The sequence below is a fragment of the Ctenocephalides felis genome, unplaced genomic scaffold, assembly GCF_003426905.1.
Source record: "Ctenocephalides felis isolate EL2017-DRISC unplaced genomic scaffold, ASM342690v1 CF-g0.4_SCAFFOLD_01170, whole genome shotgun sequence".
Classification (NCBI taxonomy): domain Eukaryota; kingdom Metazoa; phylum Arthropoda; class Insecta; order Siphonaptera; family Pulicidae; genus Ctenocephalides; species Ctenocephalides felis.
Genome location: NW_020537324.1, coordinates 27746853 through 27773020, shown reverse-complemented (window position 1 = coordinate 27773020; position 26168 = coordinate 27746853). Strand labels below are relative to the sequence as shown.

Sequence of the window (26168 nt, the reverse complement as noted above, 5' to 3'; positions counted from 1 at the left end):
CAACTTGCCTTAAGACAAAATGCTATTGAGCCATGCCATTGTGCACTTTTAAATTTACAAGTACGTTGCTTGGCATATAAATTATAGAAAATTTATATTTGGTCAAAGTGAAATTTTCATGAAATTTTCACGATAAAATAAATTTTCACAAAATATCACGTGGGGGAGTGGGGTATAGTAAGATATCACGTATATTTATTTATTTTTTTTTAAAGTAAATCAAAACATTTTCAAAGAAAATCATAAATTTTACTGTTTTTGTAACTAAAAATAAGCGAGATGTTTGGTGGAGGAGGGGAGGGTAATTTTGATATCACCACAAATCACCAAAAGTCCAAAAATCCTTACAAAATTTGATTAATGGGTCGTCCATTAATTAATTACTGAACTAGTTGGAAAAGCGAACATCTAAGAATATCAATGTGAATCTTCATGTTTGTTGATTCACTTAATTGACTTCATTTTCTTATATAATACAAAATATACATTTGGTACACATATTCTCATTACGTACTAATCAAGTACATAAACATAAACCAACAAGAGACTATTGTTATTTATATAAATCCCATTGTAAGAGACTAATGACTCGTAATTAGCAAATCCGGTCTGGTGTTCGGTTCTGGTGAATGACTTAGGGTTTGATTAATACTGTGGCCAAATTAGCGTTTCTTGTATGACAAGCGACCTTCAATGCATTTGTTTCAATGAGGTCTAAAAAAAGTGATACAGTCGCATGTGAATAGACTACAGAGTATAGAATCAACTAGTGGTGTATGGCATCGTGCTTTAAGGCAAATTGCTGGAACTTTCCGTACCGTAACGAAATGTTCGAGGAATATTAAATGTTTTCAAATAGATATTATAAATACTGTAACATTGTCTAATATTCATAAGAATTATATAAACTGAATTGCAGGGTTAAAGTATATAAGTGAGCTTTAGAACTTTAGCCAGAATTAAAATTAAAATCTGAATTATTTCCGATATACAAAAAATATTTTTTTGGAAGAAAAAAATTAATTTTGAAATAGAAAAAAAATCTAAACGCAATTGTTTTGTCAACACAAGCAGAAAGTTTTTTGAATCATTCAAATTAGATGCTTAGTTCCCTCAAAAACTGCCATTTTTTAGACATTTAGCTCCGTATCTTCGGAATGTCTGGACCTGCCTTTTCCTAATCACTACAAAACTAATCACTACTTTTTCCAATCATTACAAATTGATCATTCTTTGTTTCATTCAATCTTTGTTTCAATCAGTTCTTTGGATCATTCAAATTAGATACTCCGTTCTCTCAAAAACTCAATTTCCATATTCTGCACTCTTTGCTCCGTATCTTCATAACGGCTAGACCTGCCTTTGCTTAAAACTAATCAGCTCATCTTCTTATTAATAGGAATCGAATGATTTTTGAACCATTCAACTCTGTTGATCCGTGCTCTCGAAAACGTGGACGAAAAATTGCGGACACACAAAACACACACACACACATACATCAAATTTTTCTAAGGTATATCAAAATGTTCAATAACCTCTGAAACGTTAAGATATGCAAAAATTTTCATTTTCGATTTCGAGTTAATAAACATTTGAATGATGCAAAACGACAATTGTTTCTGATGCTTGAATTAGGCTTAAGCTAACGAGAAAAACAATGAACAAAATCATATTAATTAAATCAAATTAACAAACCATAAATGTTACATTTATCCTAAAAGGACAACAAGTAAATTATTCGGCTTTAAAAATGCAAATTCTCCTGGCCATTATCAGATATTTTGCGAGATTAATTTTTTGCCCTGGTAGTGCTCTGGCAAAGTTCTCTGGCAAGTAACTTTGGGTAATCTTCGAAGCTGCTTTTGTTCTTTTCTGAATGAGTTTGAATATCATCATTTATTGCTCTTATACCGGCGTCATTATGGTTCAACCATAACAATACTTTGGAGCATTCAAAATTTCTATTAATGATTTAAAATCTAAACTTATTGAGTATTATAAAACCAAATAAGAACAAATAATTTGTCGAAAGTTCGTGTTCAGATCATTATTGAAAATTTAAACAAGCTATTGATACTTTAAAGTTTCTCAAAACTATTTTAAAGGTTTGTCAATTATTATGTTTAATCAATGAAAGCTTAGTTATATACATTTTATGGGTAATCTTAGATATGTACGGATTCTTAAATTTGGTGGAACGGATATAGATTTTTCAAATTTGTTAACAAAATTTAAAAAAAAAATTTGAATTCTTGTTATTATAGTAGAATAATTAAAATATTTTGTTAGAGTGAATTTAATAATTACTACTTTCTCTCATTAGTACACCCGTTCCGAATTAAAATTTAAAAAATCAGAATTATTTTTGATATATAAAAAATAAATGTTTTGAAATTAAAAAAAAATGAATATTTTTTTTTTCGTTTCCCAAAATCAATCGTTACGTAAACGAAAAATTGTATCCATACATACATACACACACACACAACCATTTTTTCTGAGGTATGCCAAAATGTTCAGAAACCTTCAAAACGTCGAGAAATACAAAAAATTTTAATTTCAATTTTTGGACGATTACAAAAACTTACACTATGGGAAGTTAACTAGGTGCAAGTGGCATTTTGCCTTATGAAAAATTGCAAAGACTTTTATAATATATTATATACATTATATATTTCTCGACTTTATCGAGAAGAATTGAGATTTAGTAACCTATAAAAATTTTCGTATCTCCATACTATTTCGGAAAATATATTAAGGCCATCATGCAAAGTTTCATCAATTTCAGACAAGAAATGTTTCAGCCCGGCCCATCTTTACTAGAAAATCAGTATAATCCCTAATTGATATATTTTGAACAGCTGTTGAATTTTGAAAATCGGTTCAAATTTTTGAAGAAAGCGTGGATGAAAATTCTGCACTTTTTTAATATTTAAATCTAAAGAAGCAAATCGGATGATCGTCTCACAAAGTTAATTAGTAAACAACGCGATTCCTTTTTTTACAGAAAAGTTTTATCAAATGGCTTTACATAATTTTGTTTTCTTAAAGATATGTGTTAAGGTCTTGAAACGTAAAGGTATCAAAAATTATTCTTGTTTTTTTGCGATTTTGTTCACTCATTCTACAGGAAGCGTTTACATCCTATTTTTGTTAAACTAGTATATATTTAGGCTATTGGCATTTAACGATTATCATTTCTGTTATAAAAAAATTATAAACAGATATCATTCTAAGTCATGCGACCTAGTCGATGGCCTCTATAACCGTTCGCAAAATATTCAAGTCATCGCTCGATCGACGACCTTCTAAATATAATAGTACGACCATTTTTTACTCATGCTATGCAGATCTGTATGACATTTTATGTGATTGTAAAAATACAGAGAATTAAATAACTTGACTTGCAGACTATGATATATTCAATTACTACTGTCATAGGGATTTCATTAGTCAAGAATCATTCATTTTTATAATTACAGCTGAAATGGTGCTATTGTTATGATACTAACATGAGCATCATCTGAGAAAATTATATCTAAAGTAGGTTTAAGTGTCACTTGCTTTAAGGCAAGTTGCAAAAGTGTTTCGACATGTATATATAATCGACTTAATCAATAAATTTGTGATCAAGCAATTTTTCAAATAGTGGTGATAGAGCTTCGAAACTTCGACTCTGACCATGATTTTAAATTTTGATGAACTTACATCTTTAAACTACCCTTAGTAGGCCAATAATTGCAAAAAATGTTTTTATTTTCATGAATTGTAAATATAGTTGTAATATCTATATCTTGAATTGATGAGCTAGGTATATATTGGTGCTTACTGGCCCTTTTTAACTTCCCATAGTGTAAGTTATAGTAATGGGCCGAAAATCGAAAATGAAATTTTTTGCATATCTTCACGTTTCGAAGGTTTCTGAACATTTTGCCATACCTTAGAAAAAATGGATGTATGTATGTATGCTTGGATACAATTTTTCGTGCGTAAAAAAGATGATTTTTTGCTGTCATAAATGATCATTTGACATATGCCCATCAAATTTTTAAAAATGAGTACTAACTTTGTCACAATTTTGTTGGATTCCGTACCAAGATTGTTAATTTTTAAAGTTAACTTATACGGTTTAAGCAATTCAAAATTTTCAGAATTTTTTTTTTTTAATTTTCAAAAATATACAAAGTTTTTTGCTTCAAATATGAATTTCAAATTTACAATTCAGTTTGAAAATGTAAGTATATATTGTAAATGATTTATTCAAGTCTTATAAAATATATCCTCAGATAAATTTATTTGGCACCTCTTGCTAATGTAAACTTTCTCAAGTGTTTTGAGCAATAAGATCGTCACCTTATATTTCATGAACGATAAAATATATAGTGAATATAATTATCTACTTAAAATATCAAAAACAATTGTTATCAATCATTGAACAATAATTATTGATTACAGATTTTTTCCCTCGCATATTTAATCTGGTACGAGAAGTTCGAGCATTTGCCTTAAGGCACGATGCCATGCATTACTAGTTTTTATACATCATTACTAGTATGATTATATTGACAGCATTTCTGCTGTGCCAAAAAAGTTGAATAAAATGAAAAATGGAAATTAAAATAATGTGTATAAAAATCAATATGATCAAATTTTTTATCTGGTTCTCTTCACCTTAACACATTCACCTTTGTACTTATAAATTAGTACCGTGTGGACGATACGGGATTGAATATTGGGAAATTTTCCGGAAAATTTTATGCAGACCCTTAGCAATTTATTCATATATTATCAATATATATTTTAGATATTAATTTAGAAAAATAAATAGAACGTCGAGTAATGCAGGATATAAAAAATTAAAAGATAAGTTATGAGGCCAATAACGATAAAAAAATATGTTTTAAAAAATATAAAAAATATAATTTTGCAAAATAAGGGCTTTTATCTAAGATGTTTCATATTTCATTAAAATTTCAGGGTATGGCCACATAGCCCCCAAGACACAAATGGGAAAAGTGACGACCATATTTTATGCAATTCTTGGCATACCGCTCATGCTGCTATGCTTGTCCAATATTGGAGATATCATGGCATCTTCTTTCAGGTTTGTTATTTTTGCATTCATTCATATTGATTAAGACTAAAATAATGAAGTATTTGAATAAATAGATTCGTTTATTGGAGAGTTTGCTGTTACGTTTGTACAAGAAAACCGAAGAAAAAAAAGCGAAGAGGAGGTACTATGCGTCAGTCAAGGTACAATGTTTTTTTAATATTTTAATACAAAATCTATATACATTTTATTGTATACTCTTAAATTTGATAACGATATAATATATATGGGTTGAGTTGAAAAATCGAGGGTTACTAAAACAAAATTTTATGAATTGGTTATAAGCTTATTCGACATTCATACGTTTTAGATAACATACTAGCCTTCATTCTAATGTTTGATATTTTTTTATAAAATAATTTCATATTTTATGGTATGAGGATGTGCAAATGTCAAGAAAAAAAATTTCTATCTGCTGTGAATACACAATTCACACCATTTATTCTTCACGAAGTAAAGAAACCATCAAAGCTTTAAATTTCTTCTCATAAATAGTTCACATAATAACTATTCAGGTGATTTCATAAAAAAATATTTGGGAAATTTTGATAAATATTAGAGCATAGATTGGAACAAATAAGTACACAGTGGATTGAATAATTTACATGATTTAAATATTGCATTAATACACAATATTTGCATAAGGTAATTTTGAATTTTAAGTTTAACTAATAACAGTTATTTTTTTCTTTCCCGAAAAGCAATAGTTTCAACACAAGCAGAAGGTTTGTTGAATCATTCAAATCGGATGCTTAGCTCTGCCAATTTTTGCACATTTAACTCCGAATCAGCAAAACGGCTGGACCTGCTAATCACCATTTCTCCTCATTATTACCATTTGAATGTTTTTTAGATCATTCAAATTGGATGCACCGTTCTCTCAAATTTTCTTAATTTCTTAAATTTTCTGCACTCTTTTCTTCGTATCTCCAAAACGGCTGAACCTGCCTTTGCCAAATACAAATTACTACATCTCTCTATATATAGAAATCGAATGTTTTTTGAACCATTTAAATCGGTTAATCCATGCGCCCGAAAACGAGGACGAAAAATTGTATCCATACATATACATAAACATGCATTTTTTCTAAGGCATGCAAAATGTTCAGAAACATGAAGATATGCAAAAATTTTCGATTTCGATTTTTGGACGATTACAATAACTGATCCTACGGGAAGGTAATACAATCAAAATTTCGGGAATTATCACAAATGTTCTGCTAATTTGGAAAGGTACGAATTACTATGGTCCTTATATTAATAAAATAAATTGTTATAATTTTATAACGACATTAGTCGGCAATTAAATCGATCGAGACCTGGTTCGTTGCGGCAAGGGGGCGTTATGCAGTCTTCCCAACGCTCTGGAGACAGCGGATTCGGTTACGAAGGAACTCTTTCCCATTCCTATTCAGATGCTGAATTTAGGTAAGTTGAAAGGTCAATAAAACACTAGACAAGGATTTTAGGCAAAGTTGTTAAGTATTGTTCAAATTATAGATATAACGAAGACATCGAAGGAAGTATTTCCACATCACCCAATCCCAGATCATCAAGATACCAGCCATATGAAAATACTTTCAACCGTCAAAGCAGAAATTATAGTTAGTATTAGAAATATACTAAATTTATTTATTCAGTCAGTTCTTTCGAGTGCTTGATTTAACACCCGCGATCACTTTTTCTTGTACTAAGTTGCACTAATTAAACAATCACAGCAAGCATAATGCTATTGACATCAAAAATTAATATTGACTCTTAAATGCTCTCTCCATAGCATTTTGTCACCTCATCTGGTAATGGTTTAGACTGGACAGAATCGCCTGGCATTGGACATACCTTATCAAAATCGCATAGACAAACTCATATATAAATTTTAACCTTATAGGTCTAAGTTCATTTGATTGCATATACATCTCGCTCATAAAAGTGAACCTTTCGTTGAATAGGAAATTTGATTTTTTAATATTTCGATGTATAAATTAAATCGTATGAAAACTTGAAGTTTACATTAACAGCAATTGGATTTTTTTTGCATTTTCAAACGTGTGGACGACCTTGATGTGCAGGGCTTAAACCCGCCAAGCGATGGTTTTCGTACTTATTGTTAAGAGCATGCTAAGAATCGCCAGTACACACAAATTTTAGCCCTAATTTTTCACAAAGTGTAAGCCATTGCAAAAATATTATATCAAAATATGTTGACATTAAGAAGCGCCAGCGGCTCGACCTAACACGTTGGCAATTTAATTGGTTAATGGCCTGGAAAGCACAAGTCTCATTACAAAATAAGCTTCTAATATACAAGAAAATTATTAAACCAATATGGTTCTACGGTCTACAACTATGAGGTGCGGCCAGTAAATCAAACATAACTATTCTACAGAGGTTTCAGAACAAAATTTTGGAAGAAATCGTGAACGCTCCAAAATATGTTCCAAACTGGCTAATATCAGGACCTTAGAATTCTAACTATGGAAGAAGAAATTAATCATTACTGCTCCAGATACAAGACTCGGCTAAGTCGACATCCAAACCAAGTAGCGTGTGACCTGCTCAAGCCTTTACCACCAAAGCAACTTAAGAAAAGAACCTGTAATAATTTACTACATCAAACCACATATCTGGAAAGGTGCAATCGCAGGATAGCGATCCTTTCACACGCTGTCAAATCAAATTTACCTGTTAAAGTAGCTGAATGTACTGAGTGTATAGTTTAATTTCTATGTAAAATAAAACAAACAAAAATATGTTAACATATACTTATTCCTTATTAGGCCAAAGAGCATATTCGTTAGACAGGAGGTCGCGATCCCGTCGTAGTTCGCCGCGAGGAGATCCAACGATACGCGCGGGGCAGCAGACGCGCAGCATCAAAGGTGATGGATGGAGGCATCAGCGTGCGATGTCCGTTGGTGCAGATAGGACACCAGTACTCTGCAACAAATATGCCATTAACGATGACATGTACGGCATGAATGACGGTGAATAATCCTGAGTGCTCAAAAATTATAATTTAATTATGCAAACATTTTTATTTATTTATTTTCTCTTCATTCATTTGTAAATAACTAAAAGAGAATTGAATGTTTTCTACTGTTAAAAAGTCGAAAGTTACACACAAGAACATCGTAGTTATAGAACTAACCTACGTAGCCATTTGTTAGAACCGTACCTTTATTTAAATAATATGATAATGTTCTTGAATATATATTTAATTAAATTTTATTTGACTAAAAACTTAAATTTGAATATATGTTGATTTATACTATTTAATTAGTTATGTTACGAACCTTATTTTATTCATTAACTTATATAATAATTTAATGCCAAAGACGAAAGCACTTGTTACTTGTATCCAATTGATTTTATTTCTTACCAAATTAATGAATCATGACATTAATATATTATTTGATAATTTAATATTATTTTGGCATATTTTTCTTAGCTCCGAAGAGATACCAAGCTAAAAACTCGAGATTTCACTCACTACCCCGTTTACAGAGTCCACAAAAGGTAAATATACTTTGTTTTATATGAATTATAAATATTGCAACAGAAGTTCTCATCTTATTATTTTAGGCAATCTCCCGATGTCCAAGTCCGATGAATTATTTCGATGATGAAGAAGAAAATAGTCGAAGCAGAAGTAGACGAAGAGAAAAACATGGTAGAGTATAAAACAGCTATATTTAATTAATTCAAGTTATAAAGTACATATGTAAATAATAAAAAGAATACCTCAAATGTTTAGTTATTTTGTAGAAAATCGTGTTCAAAAATAGTCAGCAGAAAATTATGTCAGTTTGGTGTTAAACAATTCTTGTCTCTTCGAGAAAATATAAAATTAGCAAACCGGATTTCTAACTACTCTATCATGAAACCAATTATTATAATTATAAATTTTCAATAATCGACGAAAATGCCTTTTACCAAAAAATTTCATTCCGTTTTAGGACCAAGTCCTCGAATAATGTCTCCAATGGGTTTAGCAGTAAATCGCCAGCAGCGCTCGATGGAAGAACCGAATTTTTCAACTGGCGAAGAATCATATACGGGCCAAGAAATACCAAGGGCCAGACCTGTCCCAATTTGGTTATGTGTGTTTTTGGTTATCAGCTATATAATTGCTGGTGCTTTTCTATTTTCCAGGTGAATAAGTTTTTATGAAATATACTAGTGTCGCCTGGTTAATTTAAAAGTAATTTTAAAAAACATATATATATATATATATATATATATACAGTGCTGGATTTACAGTAGGGGCAATCGGGGCTACTGCCCAGGGCGGCAAATTTTGGGGGGCGGCAAAATTTGGATAGTGAGAAAAAAATTCTATACAATATAATCAACTTTTTTTTAACAACATTTATTATTTCAAGAAATATAATTAACAAAACATAATAAGATTGCAATGCAAAATTTGTAAAAACGTAAATTATCAAATTGGTTAATAAGTTATCAAATTTGGCAATTTGGCTAATATAAAGATCCATAAACAAGCTGAAAGTTTAACAAAAATATGTTTTTCAGTTCTCGAGCCCTCTTAAAATGACGAATTTGTGCACTTCCAAGCTTATAGCGTCGAAAAAAATTTAACCTAGTGACTCATGGCATTGTGCCTTAAAACAAATTACTGAAACATCCCGTACTGAAAATTACATTTTATAAAGAGCTTTAAAATTTTTTGAAAAATGAAAAAAAAAGACTTTTAAAGCACGTTTTTTGTATTTTGAAATTTTTCGAAAATTGAAAATTGATGAACTTTTTGCAAAGCAGTCGCGTTGCGTAGCTGTTTCAGAGAAGAAATATCGAAACTCAATTACCATTTTTCGTAATTGCCTGTGCCACAAGCTAATCAGCACGTCTCCCCATCAATACAAATCTAATATTTTTTAACTATTCAAGTCGATTTCGAGAACACGGATCAATAGATTTAAATGATTCAATTCCTATTGATAAGGAGACGTGCTGATTAGTTATTGGCCGAGGCAGGTCCAACTGTTTTGAAGATACGGGCCAAAATGTCAAAAATGATAATTCAGTTTTTCAGAAAAAAGCGTCCAATATCATTCAAAAAAATTTACAGAATAACTGCTTAAATTTGTGGGGGGCAGGTTTAGCGGTTTCGATGATCCAATAAAAAAATTTGAAAAAGAAACATTTGGCGGACAAAAGTAATCATAAGACATATGCACATTAAATTATCAGATATTTTAAAGATATTATAATAATAAGTATACATTTTGTTTACATTTATATGCGTTCTGTAACATTGTTTATCCGTTAGACAGCGACGCGGCGCTTACGCGCTTCTATATTTTGTCTCTACGCAGCTGAAGCAGCGCGATTGCTTCAAAAAAAAGTTCGAAAGTTCGTAAAATTTCAGGGATGGGGCGGCATTTTTGTCAGTGCCCCGGGGCGCCAAATTTCTAAATCCGGCCCTGTATATATATATATATATATATATATATATATATATGTATTGCATACATACATTATCAGGGCCGATTCTGGGGTCCTCGGCGCCCGCATGCAATTTTTCTTTCTAGTTAAAATATAAATTTGAATGCTGGTCAACAAGCAATATTATACAAACTCCATTATATTCAAATCCAATAAAGCGATATCAATTTTGCAACATCTCTAGCTCTAGCTTTGAAAATAAAGTATAATTTCTTAAAAATCCGTCGACCTCTTGGGCTTAGTTTTAGGTAAAGTGCTCGTTCGTTAGAGGTTAATGTCATATATTATATAATTTAAAAATATAGATTATTATTTCTAATCTGATATAAATTACTTAAACATATACTGTATAAAAATATGTAAAATTAAAGTGCAAATGAAAAAATATATTTACAGATGGGAGTCTTGGTCATTCTTAGATTCAGCATATTTTTGCTTCATAACTTTGACTACTATTGGATTTGGAGATTTTGTTCCTGCCCAAGGCGTGAAGGCAAATTCAGAGGTATGTTTTTGAAGCAAAATATTATCTAACATATTTTCCAAACAACTTAGTATGATAAAAACTTATATTGGTCGACTTTATTTATTAGTAAGAATTAAACTATTAGTAAGCATTAAATAGGGCTTAAAATACTAAGATAAAATAATCTTAGTATTTTAGGCCCTATTTAATTAATAATGACTTACTTTCACTAATATACAAATTATGCAATATTACACAAATTTAAATACAGTGGTATCCCGACATATGAGTTTAATTCGTTCCGTAACGACGCTCGTATCTCGAAGCAATTTTTTCCATATAAGTATATCGAAATGCCATTAATTCGTTTCAGCACTGTGGTTTTTGTTAAGTTTTTTAAAATGTTAAAAATAAATTTACTATTTATTAATTTAGTTATTGTTTTTTCATGTCCATTCATAATATTGCGGAAATGAGTTAGGTATGTTTCGTTGAACAACTCCTATGCTCGAACGGTTGCAACTTTTTCGGGATGATTTTTATTATTTTTAATCTTTTAAAGCTCAAAAAGCTGCTTATGAATTATTGCAATGCATTTAGCTGGTGTTAACTTCTTTATCAATTTCTTTTATTCAAATACAGCACATACATATCTATGAAATGTTCTGCTCGTACATTATTGCCAGCCTCATATTTTTTGAATAATTTCACGATTTAATTCAAGAAACATGCCCCTTTTCTATAGGCCCATGGTTATAAAAGTACATAATATTTTGTAAACGTACAAAAAGCAAATAATATGAATTCAATATATACTCATTGATCCACGATATATTCGCGTGGGTAAATCGTCATTGCACAATTAATATTATTATATAATTGAAACGAATATCTATAAAATAATTTACTATAATGAAACAACCAAAATTGTTTCTATGGTCGTTGAATAAGACAACACGTAAAAAATCATTGTTACGAAATTACGGCGAAAATGTTCATATTTTCATTTTGCCAATAAGATTTTTTGAGAAAGCTCAAAGTCAAAGCAAACGAGCCGATTTTTTGGATGCTCGCATCTCGAAACACTTGTATGCCAGTTCACTCGTTGAGTAAGATATGATACCAATGTAGTTTTGATTAATTTAGGTTATAAGTTTCTGATATTCAACTTATTTTCATTTTTGTAGATGTCTATAGCATTGTGCTCACTGTATTTGTTATTCGGAATCGCCCTTCTGGCCATGAGTTTTAACTTAGTGCAAGAAGAAGTAATTGCAAATGTTAAATCGGTCGCAAAACGACTTGGAATTATCAAGGAAGACTCGGAAGAACTAGATGAATAAATTTTATGATTTGTTCATTTATAAATGTAATAGTAAGTAGCACTATATACATATTTATATAGAAAGAAATAATTATTATACATATTAATAAATGAATGTGAATCAAATTATACTATAAAAATTTAAATATTTATGTAAATGTTTGTTTCCAAATTGTTTTTTATAATTTAGAAACTGTACAAATGAAGATAAATTCTAATTGTTATTAAGAATTATATTTCTACATAGACACAAAACATCAACTTTCATCTTCATACTATAATAACTCACCAAAAACTTAAAAATCATACTTTTTCATGTAACATAAATAGCATTTAACTTCGGTTTATTCATACAGTTTCTCATATCATTTCGTCATATTAATGAAATACAATAATCTTTTTATAATTTATGTATTTTTTATATGGGACACTAAAAATTTTCAGACAGGGAGTATGTTTTATAATTTATATAAAAACATTTCATATTTTTTTATATAATATGTAAAAAACTGCCTTTGTTATAATGGAAGAAGTTATTTATTCAATACCTATGGAAAAGGTTACTATATTAATATCAAATGTTTAAAATATACAACTCATTTGATTCACTTATCCAATTGAGATAAATAAAGTAATACAAAGCTAAAATTAAGAAAAATGCACAATTTCTATCTAAATTTGTCAGAAACTGTCATGTTTCAAATACAAAATACAATAGAAAAATTATTTAAAGTGTTTGCTCAAACTGATCAACTTCATGAAAGCACAAATTAGTTCTCAAAAAACTGATAGCTAATTCACAAAATTTACCAAAATGTCATTATTAGCAGCACTGTTTAAGCACAATCTATACGATTGATTGTCTGTAACTCAACTTCACTGATAAACATTAGCTTGATTAGGTGTCATGTAATCCCCTATCATTAAGCTGGCATTTATGGGGTAGTGTGTGTTGGCCATCATTATTTGTGCTGTATTATGTTCTGGTGAGGTGAAGAGTGATGGCGAAATACCTCCCCCAATGAGTTGAGCGGCTTGAGTCGACGTTGCATTACCTGTAGCCCGACCTCTTCCAGTACTTGATATGCATCCTGGATGAATATTAGGTTGATTTGTCAGTGCTATTAAATTTGAATTCACAACTTGACTGGTGTCCATCGACACTTCTCCTAATCCATTAACCGACATTCCATTAACTAAATTTATAGCATTCTTTGCTCCTTGGGCATCAATCTGTGTCCAAATTCCTTCACTTGGTGATGTGTTGCATGTACCTGGAGGTGGTACTATGGGTGCTCCTGTATATCTGAAATATGGATTTTTTAGGTCTAAAGTATTGCTCGATGTAATTGTGGTTCCTTCTACTGTTAAATCCATAGTAACATCGTAACTCTGACGCTTATTAGCCACAAGTAAAACTCTACCAGTCAGAAGCTGGCCTTGTTTAACAAATATAGGATTTTCTAAAAGACAGCGGACTTGGTACCAATGGGTGAGAGGTTCCGTGGGAGCTGTACTTAGCCAAATTTGTTGTGTAGATCCATTGAATGCAACATCAAACCAGAATGCAAGACCATGGCAGGGGCCCGTTTCTAATAGATGAAAATCAAAAGGTACTTCAATTCTGTGTAAGTCAGACTCATTTGCTTCCAGAAAATCCACCACATGGCGCACAGATTTACTCATACATATTCTAACATCGAAGGTATCAACTATCGGTTGACGAAAATATTCTTTCATAGCTGCATTTCTCATTGAACTTAAATCAACTCCATGAAAACTAGACTGAAACCAAAAATTTGCCTTATTATATTGCTCCATGTATAATGTTTCATCTGTGAATGGGGCTATATGTAAATCTCCCCTAGAAGGAAACATTTTTCCTCCCGGTTTGAGCCATTTTTTAGCATGTATATATGTTTCTAACATTCTTTCATTATACAACATGTACCCCATTGGCTCAGATATTATTACATCGACCATTTGTGGTAGATCAATTTCTTCTATTTTACCAGCTATAACTATTATGCGATCTGACATATTATTAGCCGCTACTAAATGTTGTGTGTGAGTAGCCATATTACTCGCTTCCACAGCATATATACATTTTGCACCTGCTTGAGCTGCAAAGAAAGAAAGTATTCCTGAACCGGCTCCAACATCTAAGACTATTTTTCCTTCAAAGTCGCTCAAATTTTTTAATACTGCTTGCTGGTACGTACTAGTTCTCACAAAATCTTGCATCATGTTTTGTTGTTGGCTCAGATAACCATAAAACTGAAAATACTGCAGGGCTGAAGAATCCTCTGTTCTATCAGAAAATATAGAAGTATGCTTGCCTGATTTTGCCTTCGTGACTTTGCAATGAAATTCCCGCGCGTCATTTTCATTGGAAAATTTAAAATGTAGAGTTTCATTGTCAATATTAAAAACGTATCCTAATTTCGAAATTCGGGAACATTCACTGCTATTTGTCACAGGAAATTCAACAACGTAATCTCCTACATGTGAAGTATCATCGGCTCGTAGTATTTTAACACTTAACCCTTGTGGATCATAATCAGTTAATATATTAACTGGGAATTCGAACTTTGGTTTAAAATTATGCGAATTATCAATAGTGGATACACATACCGCGCGAAATATCTTCGCCATTGTTCTATTATATTGGTTATGCACTTTAAAATTGGCGTAAAAAGTAAGTACTTCGTTAAGGTTTTATAACTCGGATTTTATCTACGCACTAATGCCGTAATGTACTTCAATTCCTCAACAAAATCAGTCCGTTATTTATTCTTACATGAAGATTTGAATGCCCTCCGAATAACAATCTCCTTAAACAAAAAGCTTGTAAACTAAACTGTCAAACAAAGCCGAAGCTAACATGCCGAAAGCACCGGGCTTTCGATTTCATGATGTTATTTTTCAGTTGGCAATCATGAAAACATTGCAAATTGCCAATTTTATTATTTAAAATTAAAATTTAATTAAAAAAATAATTTAATTTATTATTTATGTCAAATATGAAGTAATTGACATTATTATGTGTTAGAAATATAGTAATTGATGTATAATATGTAGTACGTATTAATTATATCACGATGTTATTGTAAAAATTTCAAGTGAACTTGACATTTATACCAAATTAATTTGTTTTACTGAATTTCTAAATAGTTTTCAAGGTAAGACTTTTCATATGATTATGCTCATGTCACACTATAGTATTTTAATAAAATATTGCGTTCAATAAATTAATTAAACAAAAATATAACCTCTCTTCTAACTACTTGTGATTGAATAAAAATTATATTATCATAGGCTAAATTATAAATGATTAATTATGATCAAAACCATTTTAATGAATTAATTTGAAACTTTCATTGAAAAATAATAGAAGATAGAGAAGATATTATTTTTATAGTGAGATGCTAGATAGCTGATGAAAATATTTTTATTTGCATATTGATAATGTCGAATAAGATAAAATCTTTTATAACAAGTACCCCTTGCAATGAATAATTTTTCTAACAAGCATATAGATAATGGTTTTTCATATAATTAGTAGCCAAGTATATAGATCGTGGTAACATTTGTTTAGCATAACTAGGTTTTCGCTTTATGAGTACGGTTATTCAATGAATTAAGTTTTTTTAAGATAGAACTCCCTTTATACACCTATTTTAATTTAATTTAAATTTATTATGTATTAAAATTTTAATTATTTTTTAGAATAATGACTAATGTTCTAGAACTGCTATGTGGTGATAACAATCAACAATTATATGCATTGGCCCTGCCATTTGGCACTTCTACAAATGGAGATTCGTCAGATTTTCAAACAGAATATCTACAAAATCAACTGCAGGTGAAATATATTAAAATTGCATTTCGATAAATAACTGCATTATTTTTGGTTATTTGTTTATTAAAGTATATATTTTGCTTTATAGCATTTAATATAATATATAGAGTTAATACTTGCAATATACTTAATTGTATATTTCATAATAAATTCTTATGGTAATTTCAGTCTTTAGTTAACCAAGCCCAACAAGTACAATGTGAAGACCTTTCAAGTATTGAGGATGGAACTGAAATTATAGACACTGTCGATAAAACCATTCCTGAAGAAACATCATGGGCTTTACCTATTTATTCAACAGGTGCTTTATTAGCATACTCATGGTTATAAATTTAAATGCATTTTTGTATTGGTGTTTAATTTTGTATATTATTTTATAGGCGAAAGCACAATAAATATTCATGCGTTAGATGTTCTTCACCCACAATCTTTGTCAAATTGTGAATCCGATGAAATTCAAAACATTGAATATTTAGTTGAGGTGAATTTAATGGAGTATTACAATGTAACTAGTGAATGCTGCATTCTTAATTTCTTGTGTTTTGCAGGAAGATGCTGATTGTGAACTGCATGCTAAACCAAATAAGGATTTTGACACAAGATACACAATAAGCTTAAATGGCATGCAATATGGATTTAAATTAGTTCCTACTGTAGGTAGGTCAAGTAAAGATTAGAATTCCATATTAATTAAATAGTATAACACAAAATGGATAAAATTAATTATATTGTTTCTGATGTAGACCATAATGATGCTCATTGCTCGCAAGTTAAAATACTTTTAAATACTGATAGTACATCAGATGCAAATGAAGCTGATCCTAATACAACACTAGCTACATTTGATGGTTTTAGAAGTGACTATGAGTGTCAACCAATTTTTGAAGGTGAAATTAATGATATGGCCGATGTAGTCCAAGCTTATAAATGCAGGAAATGTTGCTTTACTGTGCAAGATAAACAGTTGTTAATAGATCATTATAAAACAGAACATACAGAAATATCAGCAACAAAAGTTAAGGTATTATTCAATTTTTGCTAGAAATAGTATGAAAGTTTGCTATGTGAGACGCGTTTTTCCATACAAGTACATTAAATGAAATTAATTCATCCTGTAGTTTGAAATGTGGTCATAGAAAATAAGATATATTTTACATAGAATTAAAACATTTAAAAAATATTAGCTATTTACGAAATAAGTTATTATCAGAGTGGTACTGCTTCTTTTTTTGCCCTTTTAGCTTCTGAATTTTTAAAGAAACTATCAATCGTATTTTTTCTTTATTCTCTTCTTTAAGACCTACGACAAATGATAGGTAAGCTTATCATTGTACAAATTTCTGATCTTCAGTCATAAGTCATGCAAAAAGTAGACACTTAAGAATTCTTGCACTTCTTTTCATTCAACCAAAAAGTCCTTTATGAACTTTATACACTATAGAAATCAGCTGACCAATTTAAATGAAATCAATTTGATATTAGGCTGGCATTTGCAATGCATATTAGTATGTCTCAGAATTCCATTTACTCTTTATGGTCCTATTTTTTTTACATGAAATTTTTTGTGGCCATTTATTTGAAATAAGAAACATTCTCGTATATTTATTTCATTCTATATTATGTAATAGAAATAATAATATTTTACCCTACAGAAAGAAGGTTATTCAGATATTGAAAATAATACATACAATTTCGATGAAATAGAAGTTAAATCAGAACAATTACTTTATATGTGTGGACAATGTTCACGAGGCTATGCAAGCATTGATGAGTGTAAATCACATATGATTAAGGTATAATTATATTGTTCAATGCTGTCAAGCAATTTTAGAATAAATAAAAGAATATGTGAAATATTTGCATCATTTTGGTTGTAGGACCACAAACTAACTCGAAAGATTTCTGATTCTGATATTTCATCTGACTTTGATAACAAACAATTATCTACTGAAATTTGTGTACCAAATAAATCAGATGAAGCAAATATAGAGGATATGAAGGAATCACATTGGATGTTGATTAATAGCTTGAAAGACTTAAAAGCTGCGTTGATGTCGGATTGGCAAAATAAGTAAGTAGCAACTATTTTATAAATGAAATGAAATTTAAGATTAATAATTTGAGTTAATTACAGATGCATAATTAATAACTGTCCATATCGTTTTAAAGATAGTGATAGTTTGGAGAAACATTCAAAATGTCACAAGAGTTCATCGAAATTATTTTGGTAATTATCTTCATATATTTGGCAGTACAGAATTGTATATATATATATATATATATATATATATATATATATATATATAATTTAATATAATTGTTGTTACAGTTGTTTTGAATGTAATGAAGATTTTATAAATTGGAGAACTTGTTCAGTGCATTTGTGGCGTATGCATTTATTAGATATTGATATGCTGACATGTCCGATTTGTTATGAATATAAAACTCCAACAACAGGTGATCCAAAATTTTTATAATCTTATTTAACAGCATTCAGAAAAATCATTATGAGCATTACAATACTGAAGAATGTGATATTGAAATGTTTTACAAAAGAGTTTTTTTTTAGTTATAATAGGCTCTAAATACTTCTTTTTAAAGAATACTTTGAATAACTTAAATCATCAAAATTTGATAAATTAATGAATATTTAGAGTTATTAGATATGTAATGTTTTATTCTCAACATTTACAGTGAAATTGAGTCACCACATGAAAATTCATGGTTTATCAAAAAGTTTTATTTGTGGAGAATGTGGCAAAGCATTTAAACAACCTGGCCAATTACATAATCATAAAGTTCTTCACTTAGCAAGGAGAAAAACACAAATTCAAAGATGGTATTTAATGTCGATAATGTCATCAAATATTACTTGATTTATATATACTTTAGATTTACTTGATAATACAATTAAATATTATTTTATGTGCATTTACAGGTATACCTCAAAAAAGTGTGAAATTTGTTTAAAATCTTTTGCAAATTCAAAGTGTTTAAAAAAGCATATACAAGCAATCCATAGTAAAATAAGACCGTTCATATGCAATGTTTGTGGGCATTCATGCACTAGAAAGGCAATGCTGCAGGTATGTGCAACTCATAATTGTTTTTAAATGTTAATGATTTTAGCAGTCAATATCTCAGACAGTCCTTTTCAAAATATTTTTTTTTATGTAAAATTGTGCCAATGAAGTTAAAAATGTTTGTACCTAATTGCTGATAGTTCTTTAGTACTTTCATTAAATTTTGCTTTGTTTGATTCAAATAAGTTGCTGAACACTCGATTAAAGAATCAAGCCAGAGTACACAAATTACCATTTGACAGACATACTTATAGTTATATTATTATATAACCTATATCTTTTGAAAGGTTTTCAATTTTTTAAGTACAGTAGAACCTCGATTACCCGGACTAATTGTTGTTGATAGGCATCCGGATAATCGAAAATCCAGATGATCCAAATGATGAAGAATAATGTTTTGTTTATCAAAAATAACAAATACATACATAGATATCAACAAAAATCGATGTTTATTAGAAAATTAACGCTTACATATTTTCTCACAATTATATTACATTATACATATTATATTAATCATGAGGTAAAATATTCAGGTGGTACGTAAAGTATCAATGAAGAAGAAAAGTTGCTTACGAATAATTTGTTGATCATTTTTGTAAAAACCAACAATATAGAGCTTCTTCTAAGAGTTAATTTTTCGGTCTGTTCATTTTCCGATTTTCACTCCCCTCTTTACTATCTAACTTGCAAGTGTACGACAAAATTGGATCGGCATTCTTTTTAATATCGCTTATAGTGGATGTACCTACACCATACCTATCAGCTAACTTACGGCCGGTTTCGTCTTTTTTTATGATTCTATAATATTTATTTTATCTTTAAGGGATAACACCACCCTTTAAAAATGTATATATGCACGTCAGAACCCACTAGTAAAATTGCAAACGAACTACATAAAGCGATAATGCCGCGCGGGCGGAATATGCAAGTTCCGACGCGATTATGTCCGGATAATCGCGAATCCGTATAACCGAGGTCCGGATAATCGAGGTTCTACTGTACATATAATATTTTGAGAAAATGTGCAAGATAAATTATATGGAGAAACGGTTTTACTGAACTTTTTCAAAAATTAATAAGCACAATAAACTTTCAGCTCAAAACGGATTAGGATGTTCTGAGAAATCGTAAATAAATAATTATATCTTAAAATGCGCTAATTACGTAGAAATGGCCTGGTTGATCTTTGCTAAAAATTAATTTTTGCAATTTATTTATATCTTCCCAACGGTTTTAATAACTTCAAAATTTTGTTTGAAATTGTTGGCAATTTTTTTTACATTTAATTGAGCCCTTATCAAATTTTATAAATGGTTTTTTAATTTTTGAAATTCAGAGAAATGTCGACAAAACACTTCCCGAAGGAGAAGTTTGTTTTCATAAAAAAATTTGATTCGCTAATTTTATTTTTCCTCGACGTTTCAAGCCATTCTTAATCGAATGAGACCAAATTTAGAAAAGGTATGTGAGCGTGTATGTGAACAGATTTTTTGCCGTAAATCGACGTTTTCTCAAAAACGGCTGGACCGATTTCAAAAATTTAATTAATATAAAAATTGTTGATTTTCGAAAATTTGCTTTTAGAAAATACTCCGAGTTAACGTGTTCATTCGTTTTCAATTATGTGTAATAAATGCACTCAGAATACATTTAATCACTCATAACTTAATTTATTTTTTATTGATTATTTCGATTATTTACACATATTGGGACGTTCATGTAACTTGCCTCAAGGCAAAATACCAACTAGTTTGATAAGATGTTGATAACCATTGATTTATATTTCATTTGATAAAATGAATACATTAGTGATCTATTTAGATATTTTCAAAAATTTATATCATTGAAATTTTTTCATCATTTCAAAAATGTTACTTTTTTAGATGCATCTTCGACAACATACTGGTGAAAAACCCTATGCTTGTACTGAATGCGATTATAGAACAAGCGATCATAACACATTACGAAGACATTTAATGCGGCATACTGGTGTAAGTTTAATAATATTTCAGTTTAAATGTGATATGTACAGTACAGGCCAAAAGTTTCCGGACATATGAAAAAAATCTCATTTTCTGAGTTTTTAGCCATATTTTTCATATAAAAATAATTTTATTCAAGTTAGTTCTGTAAATTCTATGTAGTATTAATATTTAGTGACTGATTTATAACCAATTTGTGAGAAATGATAGACTAACTAGCAATGAAAATGTTAAAATGTCACTGCAATCGATTTTCCTGAATATGATCACCCTTTGCTTTGATAAATGCAGCGCATATTTTTGGTAATCTTTCCACGAGTTTTTGCAATGTTTGCGCAGGTATGTTCTTCCGGGACTCCTTAAGGCAATTCCACAGGGCAGGGAGGCTGGCTGGACGCAAATCCTTCACGCGACGTTTAAATCCGGTGATTGTGCAGGCCACTCCATTATATGAAGTATTTTTTCGTCTTGTTTTCGCTTCAAATAATTGGCACAGAGTCGGGAAGTGTGTTTAGGATCATTATCTTGTTGAAAAATAAATTTTGGACCAATTAATTTAAGACCAGATGGAATGGCGTGGCGCTGAAGTATGCTATGATACTGTTCTTTCTTTAAAGTTCCATTTATTTTGACAAGCGATCCTACTCCATTGAATCTAAAACAACCCCAAGCCATCACTGAACCACCACCGTGCTTCACCTTCGGCGAAATACACTTAGAATTGAGTCTTTCATTACCCTTCCTACGACAATACTGACGTTGATGATTTCCGAAAAGTTCGAATTTTGACTCATCCGCCCATAAAACTGATTTCCATTGATCGATGGTCCAATTTAAGTGGGTTTTGGCAAATTGCAATCTCTTTTGTTTATTTACTGCTCGCAGAAGTGGTTTTTTGAGTGGCCTGCACAATCGCCGGATCTTAATCCAATAGAACTGTTGTGGGACGAGCTTAAACGCCGCGTGAAGGATTTGCATCCAACCAGCCTCCCTGCCCTGTGGAATTGCCTTAACGAGTCCTGGAAGAACATACCTGCGCAAACATTGCAAAAACTCGTCGAAAGATTACCAAAAATATGCGCTGCAGTGATCAACAAAGGGTGGTCATATTCAGGAAAATCGACTGCAGTGACATTTTAACATTTTCATTGCTAATTAGTCCATCATTTCTCACAAATTGGTTACAAATTAGTCACTAAATATTAATACTACATAGAATTTACAAAACTAACTAGAATAAAATTATTTTTATATGAAAAATATAGCTAAAAAATTCAGAAAATGAGATTTTTTCATGTGTCCGGAAACTTTTGGCCTGTACTGTATATAATTTTACACCTTATACTGTGTGTTTTTTTAAATATTAGGTTCGGCCATATAGATGTTCATACTGTCCTTACGCAGCAATTCAGAGCTGCGCATTCAAGATGCACATGAAAACAAAGCACAAAGATAAACCTGTGTTTATTGTTGTAAAGAATGCTCATTCAAAACCGTAATAAAAACATTTATGAATCTCACATATCTGATCACGAGAGGGGGACTAATCGAAACAAGATAAAATAAGAGAGCAGCTTGGAATTTTAACCCAGGTTAGTATAGTTTCAATATATCAAAACTAAAATCAGAATTAAAGTACTAAAGTAAATCTATCTGGCTCATTCCTGATTTATTATTATTCTAATTTCTGGAGTTTTATAAATGTTTTCCAAGACCTTGTGCATAGTTGGCCCAAGCTTATTTATATTTAGTACAATTTTAGTACAGTTTTATATTACCATAAAAATTACTAATTATTTAAGATAAAATTCCTAATTATATTGTATAATTAATATCATTCTAAAACAAATTATTATAGAACTAGAAAAGAATAGTAATACTACATCACAATTGATCTACAGGCAAAGAGAGAAGTGTGAATCGAAATCCTTAAAGTTAAAGGTTTGATAAAAATTCCTTTTAATCATTAAATCAAAAATATATTATTGTAAATGATCTTTATATATATGCATTATATTTATGTAATATAGATATCAAGTAGAGACTCTGAGGATGATGATACTCAGCAATATTTCTTGATGCGGCATCAACATCATGATAACTCAGAAGATGCTATAGATACTGGTGGTGTAACTATTCCGGCAGAAGCGTGCATATGAATGTATGAAGTCTCAATATTATGACTGATATTTATATAATATATAACTAGTAATACAAATTAACATATTTTCTTTTATATAGTATTGCTAAAGACTCAAATTCATAGAATTTTGTTCAATGCTGCATAATTTTGTCTGGCAAATTCAGGATTAAACTGTGAATTATATTTTTGTGTGATTGCTGATGTTTCCCCAATAATGTTAGGTTTACATTTTGATGGTTCAGTTTTTCCTAATAACATATCTGCTTTTAGACGCTCTTCTGCTTCTCTTTTTAGCCTTGCTTTGCGTAATTCCTCTATCTTAATACTTTTTTGAGTCACAATATCAAGAGTTTCTTTTTTTTTTCGACTATGCTTTTTCTTATGCTTAGATGATTTTGATACTTTACTGTGTTTCAATTTGTGCTTAATTTTTTTTGAAATATCTCTATTAATTTCATCGGCTTTTCGATTTGATGTTTTGTATTTTTTTATGATTTGATAAGGATCATGAAAATGTTTCAATTTTAATCCCACCTCTATACCTTTCTCCTCAGAATTTTTGGCTTGTTTTCTTTCTGGCAAAACATCATACCAATTCTTCTTACCTAATGCTTCATTTGTATCCTGACCTAAATAAGTGAGATATCCAATTTGTTTTTCATATTTTTCTTTCTCTTCTTTAATCTCTTTCTCGTGATCCACATTTTTTCTTTTAGTACAGTCTTGACCATTTTCTATATCAGAAAAGAAATTAACATGATTCAGAGTTTCAGATGCTTCCAAGTTTTTATGATCATCTACATGGGTGTTAAATGTCTCTCTAGCACGTTTTCGCAGTAATTCTGTTCTGGCTTCTTGATCCTATGAAATATGTTAAATTAAATTTTGTAATACTAACATAACTACTATTAATAACATACAAACAAACAATCAATATAATATAATCAATCAGTATAATATTAGTAGTTAAATTAGCAATTTTCTTACAGCTAGTTTAGATCTTTCTATTCGAGCCTTTTCTTCCTCAGCGGCTTGTGCCTCATCTCTGCGAACTCTTGCAATATTTTCTTTGGTTCTCACATGCCATCTGCAAACATATAAGATGTTTAATAATAGATGTTTATACAATATAAAAAATAACATAATTAGAATCATTATTCAAAATTTTGACTTAAAACAATAACTCAAATTGCCATTTAATTTAACTAACACCAAAACTATACAAACCGCCAAACAATATTAAAATATGTGATGTTACGTTATCCATTAATATGATTATGATTAAAAAAAAAAAATTCAAAATAGCAGCAAGAAAAATATTTATGTAATTATTGAGTTTTATATTACATTACTCAGGTCTTTTAAGGACCTTAGATTAGTCCAATCACATTTTAAAATAACATACCGTTCATTTCATTACATAGTAAGAGTAAAGAAAATACATATTCTTAAAATATCCAAGAAATGCAAGAAGGAGCAGCAAAACATTTGCATTTTGTTAAATAAATACAGTTGGACAACAGTGCTTCTCAAAAATTATTAGCGCATTAAATAGAAATATTAGATATTACTTAATACATACAAATAAATGCATATATTAAGTGGATGCTCATCCAAATTATCCAAAAACATTACGGCTAGTCTTTAGGAGAAAAATAAGTTTGACAATATCATAAAAAGTTTGATAATCTTCGTTATTTGTAATATTCACAAGCACAAAATACCATGTATTTTCGTTAGTTTATTTAATTCACCTTTTTTTTGGCAGAATATTCATGTTGTGATGTTACACAGAAACGCAGAAAACGTAGCTCGTGCTGCTGAACGGCTCAGAACTGTCATTTGTCATTTTCTCAAGCTGTTAACTTCAAGTCATTCGTCTTTTGTCGAGCAGAATGCAGAATAAACAATCACAAGCTAATTCTAGTGGAGAGTTTATTAATTTATAAGTTAACGAGTCAACGAGTATTTTCTAAAAAGAGTACCACGCTGATTAGTTTATAAAAAATTGAATTATTGACTCTTCCCAAAATTGCAAAAAGGTCGTATATTTTTAAGCCGCGTAAAAGTAAGTTCACAAAAATAGAAGATTTAATTATTGCAGTTGAACAAATTGATGGTTTCCTATTAGATCAGCAAAAGCATGTATGTAGCATTATATGTAGATGATTCAGCGTGTGGCAAAATAAATACAGGAATACCCCGTTCGTTCTATCGAAGTAGAGCACAATGCGAAACAGCGCTAATCGAGGTTATCTTTACATATAGAAATATTGGGGTTAGCCAAACTGGTTTGGTATTAAATTTAAAATGTATGTTATTTTTACAGAAAATAAAACAAACATTTATTTCTTAAAGCTCAAATTAGTACCCACATTATTATTTCTTGCAATAGATAAAATATAAATAACAAAACGAATATTCTTGAAAAAACAACTAACATTCTAAGTCAGTCATATTAGTTAGCCTTTCGTGTTTTCAGTGTTTTATCGTTTTGTGACAAAGCATCTAATGTTGTTTCTCTTTTTCTTTTGCGTTGTACTCTTAAAAGTTCTTCATAAACGGATAGAGCATCTCTAACACCACGCCTTACTTTAGACCTCCTGTCAAAATTTGGATCAATTAATTGATACTTAATTTCAGTTATGGTAGGCAAACTCCTTTTTACAAACACCATCGAAAGTTGTTTTTGTTTTTCTGCTTAATCACTGCTGTCAACATTTTTGTTT

General features: G+C 30.1%; 3 protein-coding genes across 3 annotated transcripts in view; 2 read left to right on the top strand and 1 right to left on the bottom strand.

Annotated features, from left to right (window-relative positions):
* The window catches only part of LOC113365736, a 35304-nt gene extending 22879 nt beyond the window's left edge, over positions 1-12425 (top strand). Inside the window, exons 12-13 of the mRNA XM_026607269.1 lie at positions 10976-11084; positions 12233-12425. Coding sequence (XP_026463054.1) covers positions 10976-11084; positions 12233-12388 — 265 coding nt within the window. The 3' untranslated portion in view covers positions 12389-12425. The remainder of the gene's footprint in view (positions 1-10975; positions 11085-12232) is intronic.
* Positions 12426-13108: 683 nt separating this feature from the next.
* Positions 13109-15212, bottom strand: LOC113368009 (histone-arginine methyltransferase CARMER). The gene has a single exon (XM_026609568.1). The coding sequence runs from the start codon at positions 15022-15024 to the stop codon at positions 13246-13248; it is 1779 nt and encodes a 592-aa protein (XP_026465353.1). The 5' UTR covers positions 15025-15212; the 3' UTR covers positions 13109-13245.
* A 215-nt stretch (positions 15213-15427) lies between these two features.
* LOC113367020 overlaps positions 15428-26168 on the top strand; it is a 31579-nt gene continuing 20838 nt past the window's right edge. Inside the window, exons 1-15 of the mRNA XM_026608650.1 lie at positions 15428-15551; positions 16099-16234; positions 16400-16532; positions 16612-16712; positions 16780-16888; positions 16975-17252; positions 17884-18024; positions 18109-18302; positions 18366-18458; positions 18561-18688; positions 18926-19070; positions 19170-19317; positions 21198-21305; positions 22664-22768; positions 23327-23445. Coding sequence (XP_026464435.1) covers positions 16103-16234; positions 16400-16532; positions 16612-16712; positions 16780-16888; positions 16975-17252; positions 17884-18024; positions 18109-18302; positions 18366-18458; positions 18561-18688; positions 18926-19070; positions 19170-19317; positions 21198-21305; positions 22664-22768; positions 23327-23445 — 1934 coding nt within the window. The 5' untranslated portion in view covers positions 15428-15551; positions 16099-16102. The remainder of the gene's footprint in view (positions 15552-16098; positions 16235-16399; positions 16533-16611; positions 16713-16779; positions 16889-16974; positions 17253-17883; positions 18025-18108; positions 18303-18365; positions 18459-18560; positions 18689-18925; positions 19071-19169; positions 19318-21197; positions 21306-22663; positions 22769-23326; positions 23446-26168) is intronic.

Excerpts from the sequence above, each read along its gene's own strand:
- LOC113368009 (XM_026609568.1), bottom strand. The coding sequence starts at position 15,024 with ATGGCGAAGATATTTCGCGCGGTATGTGTATCCACTATTGATAATTCG.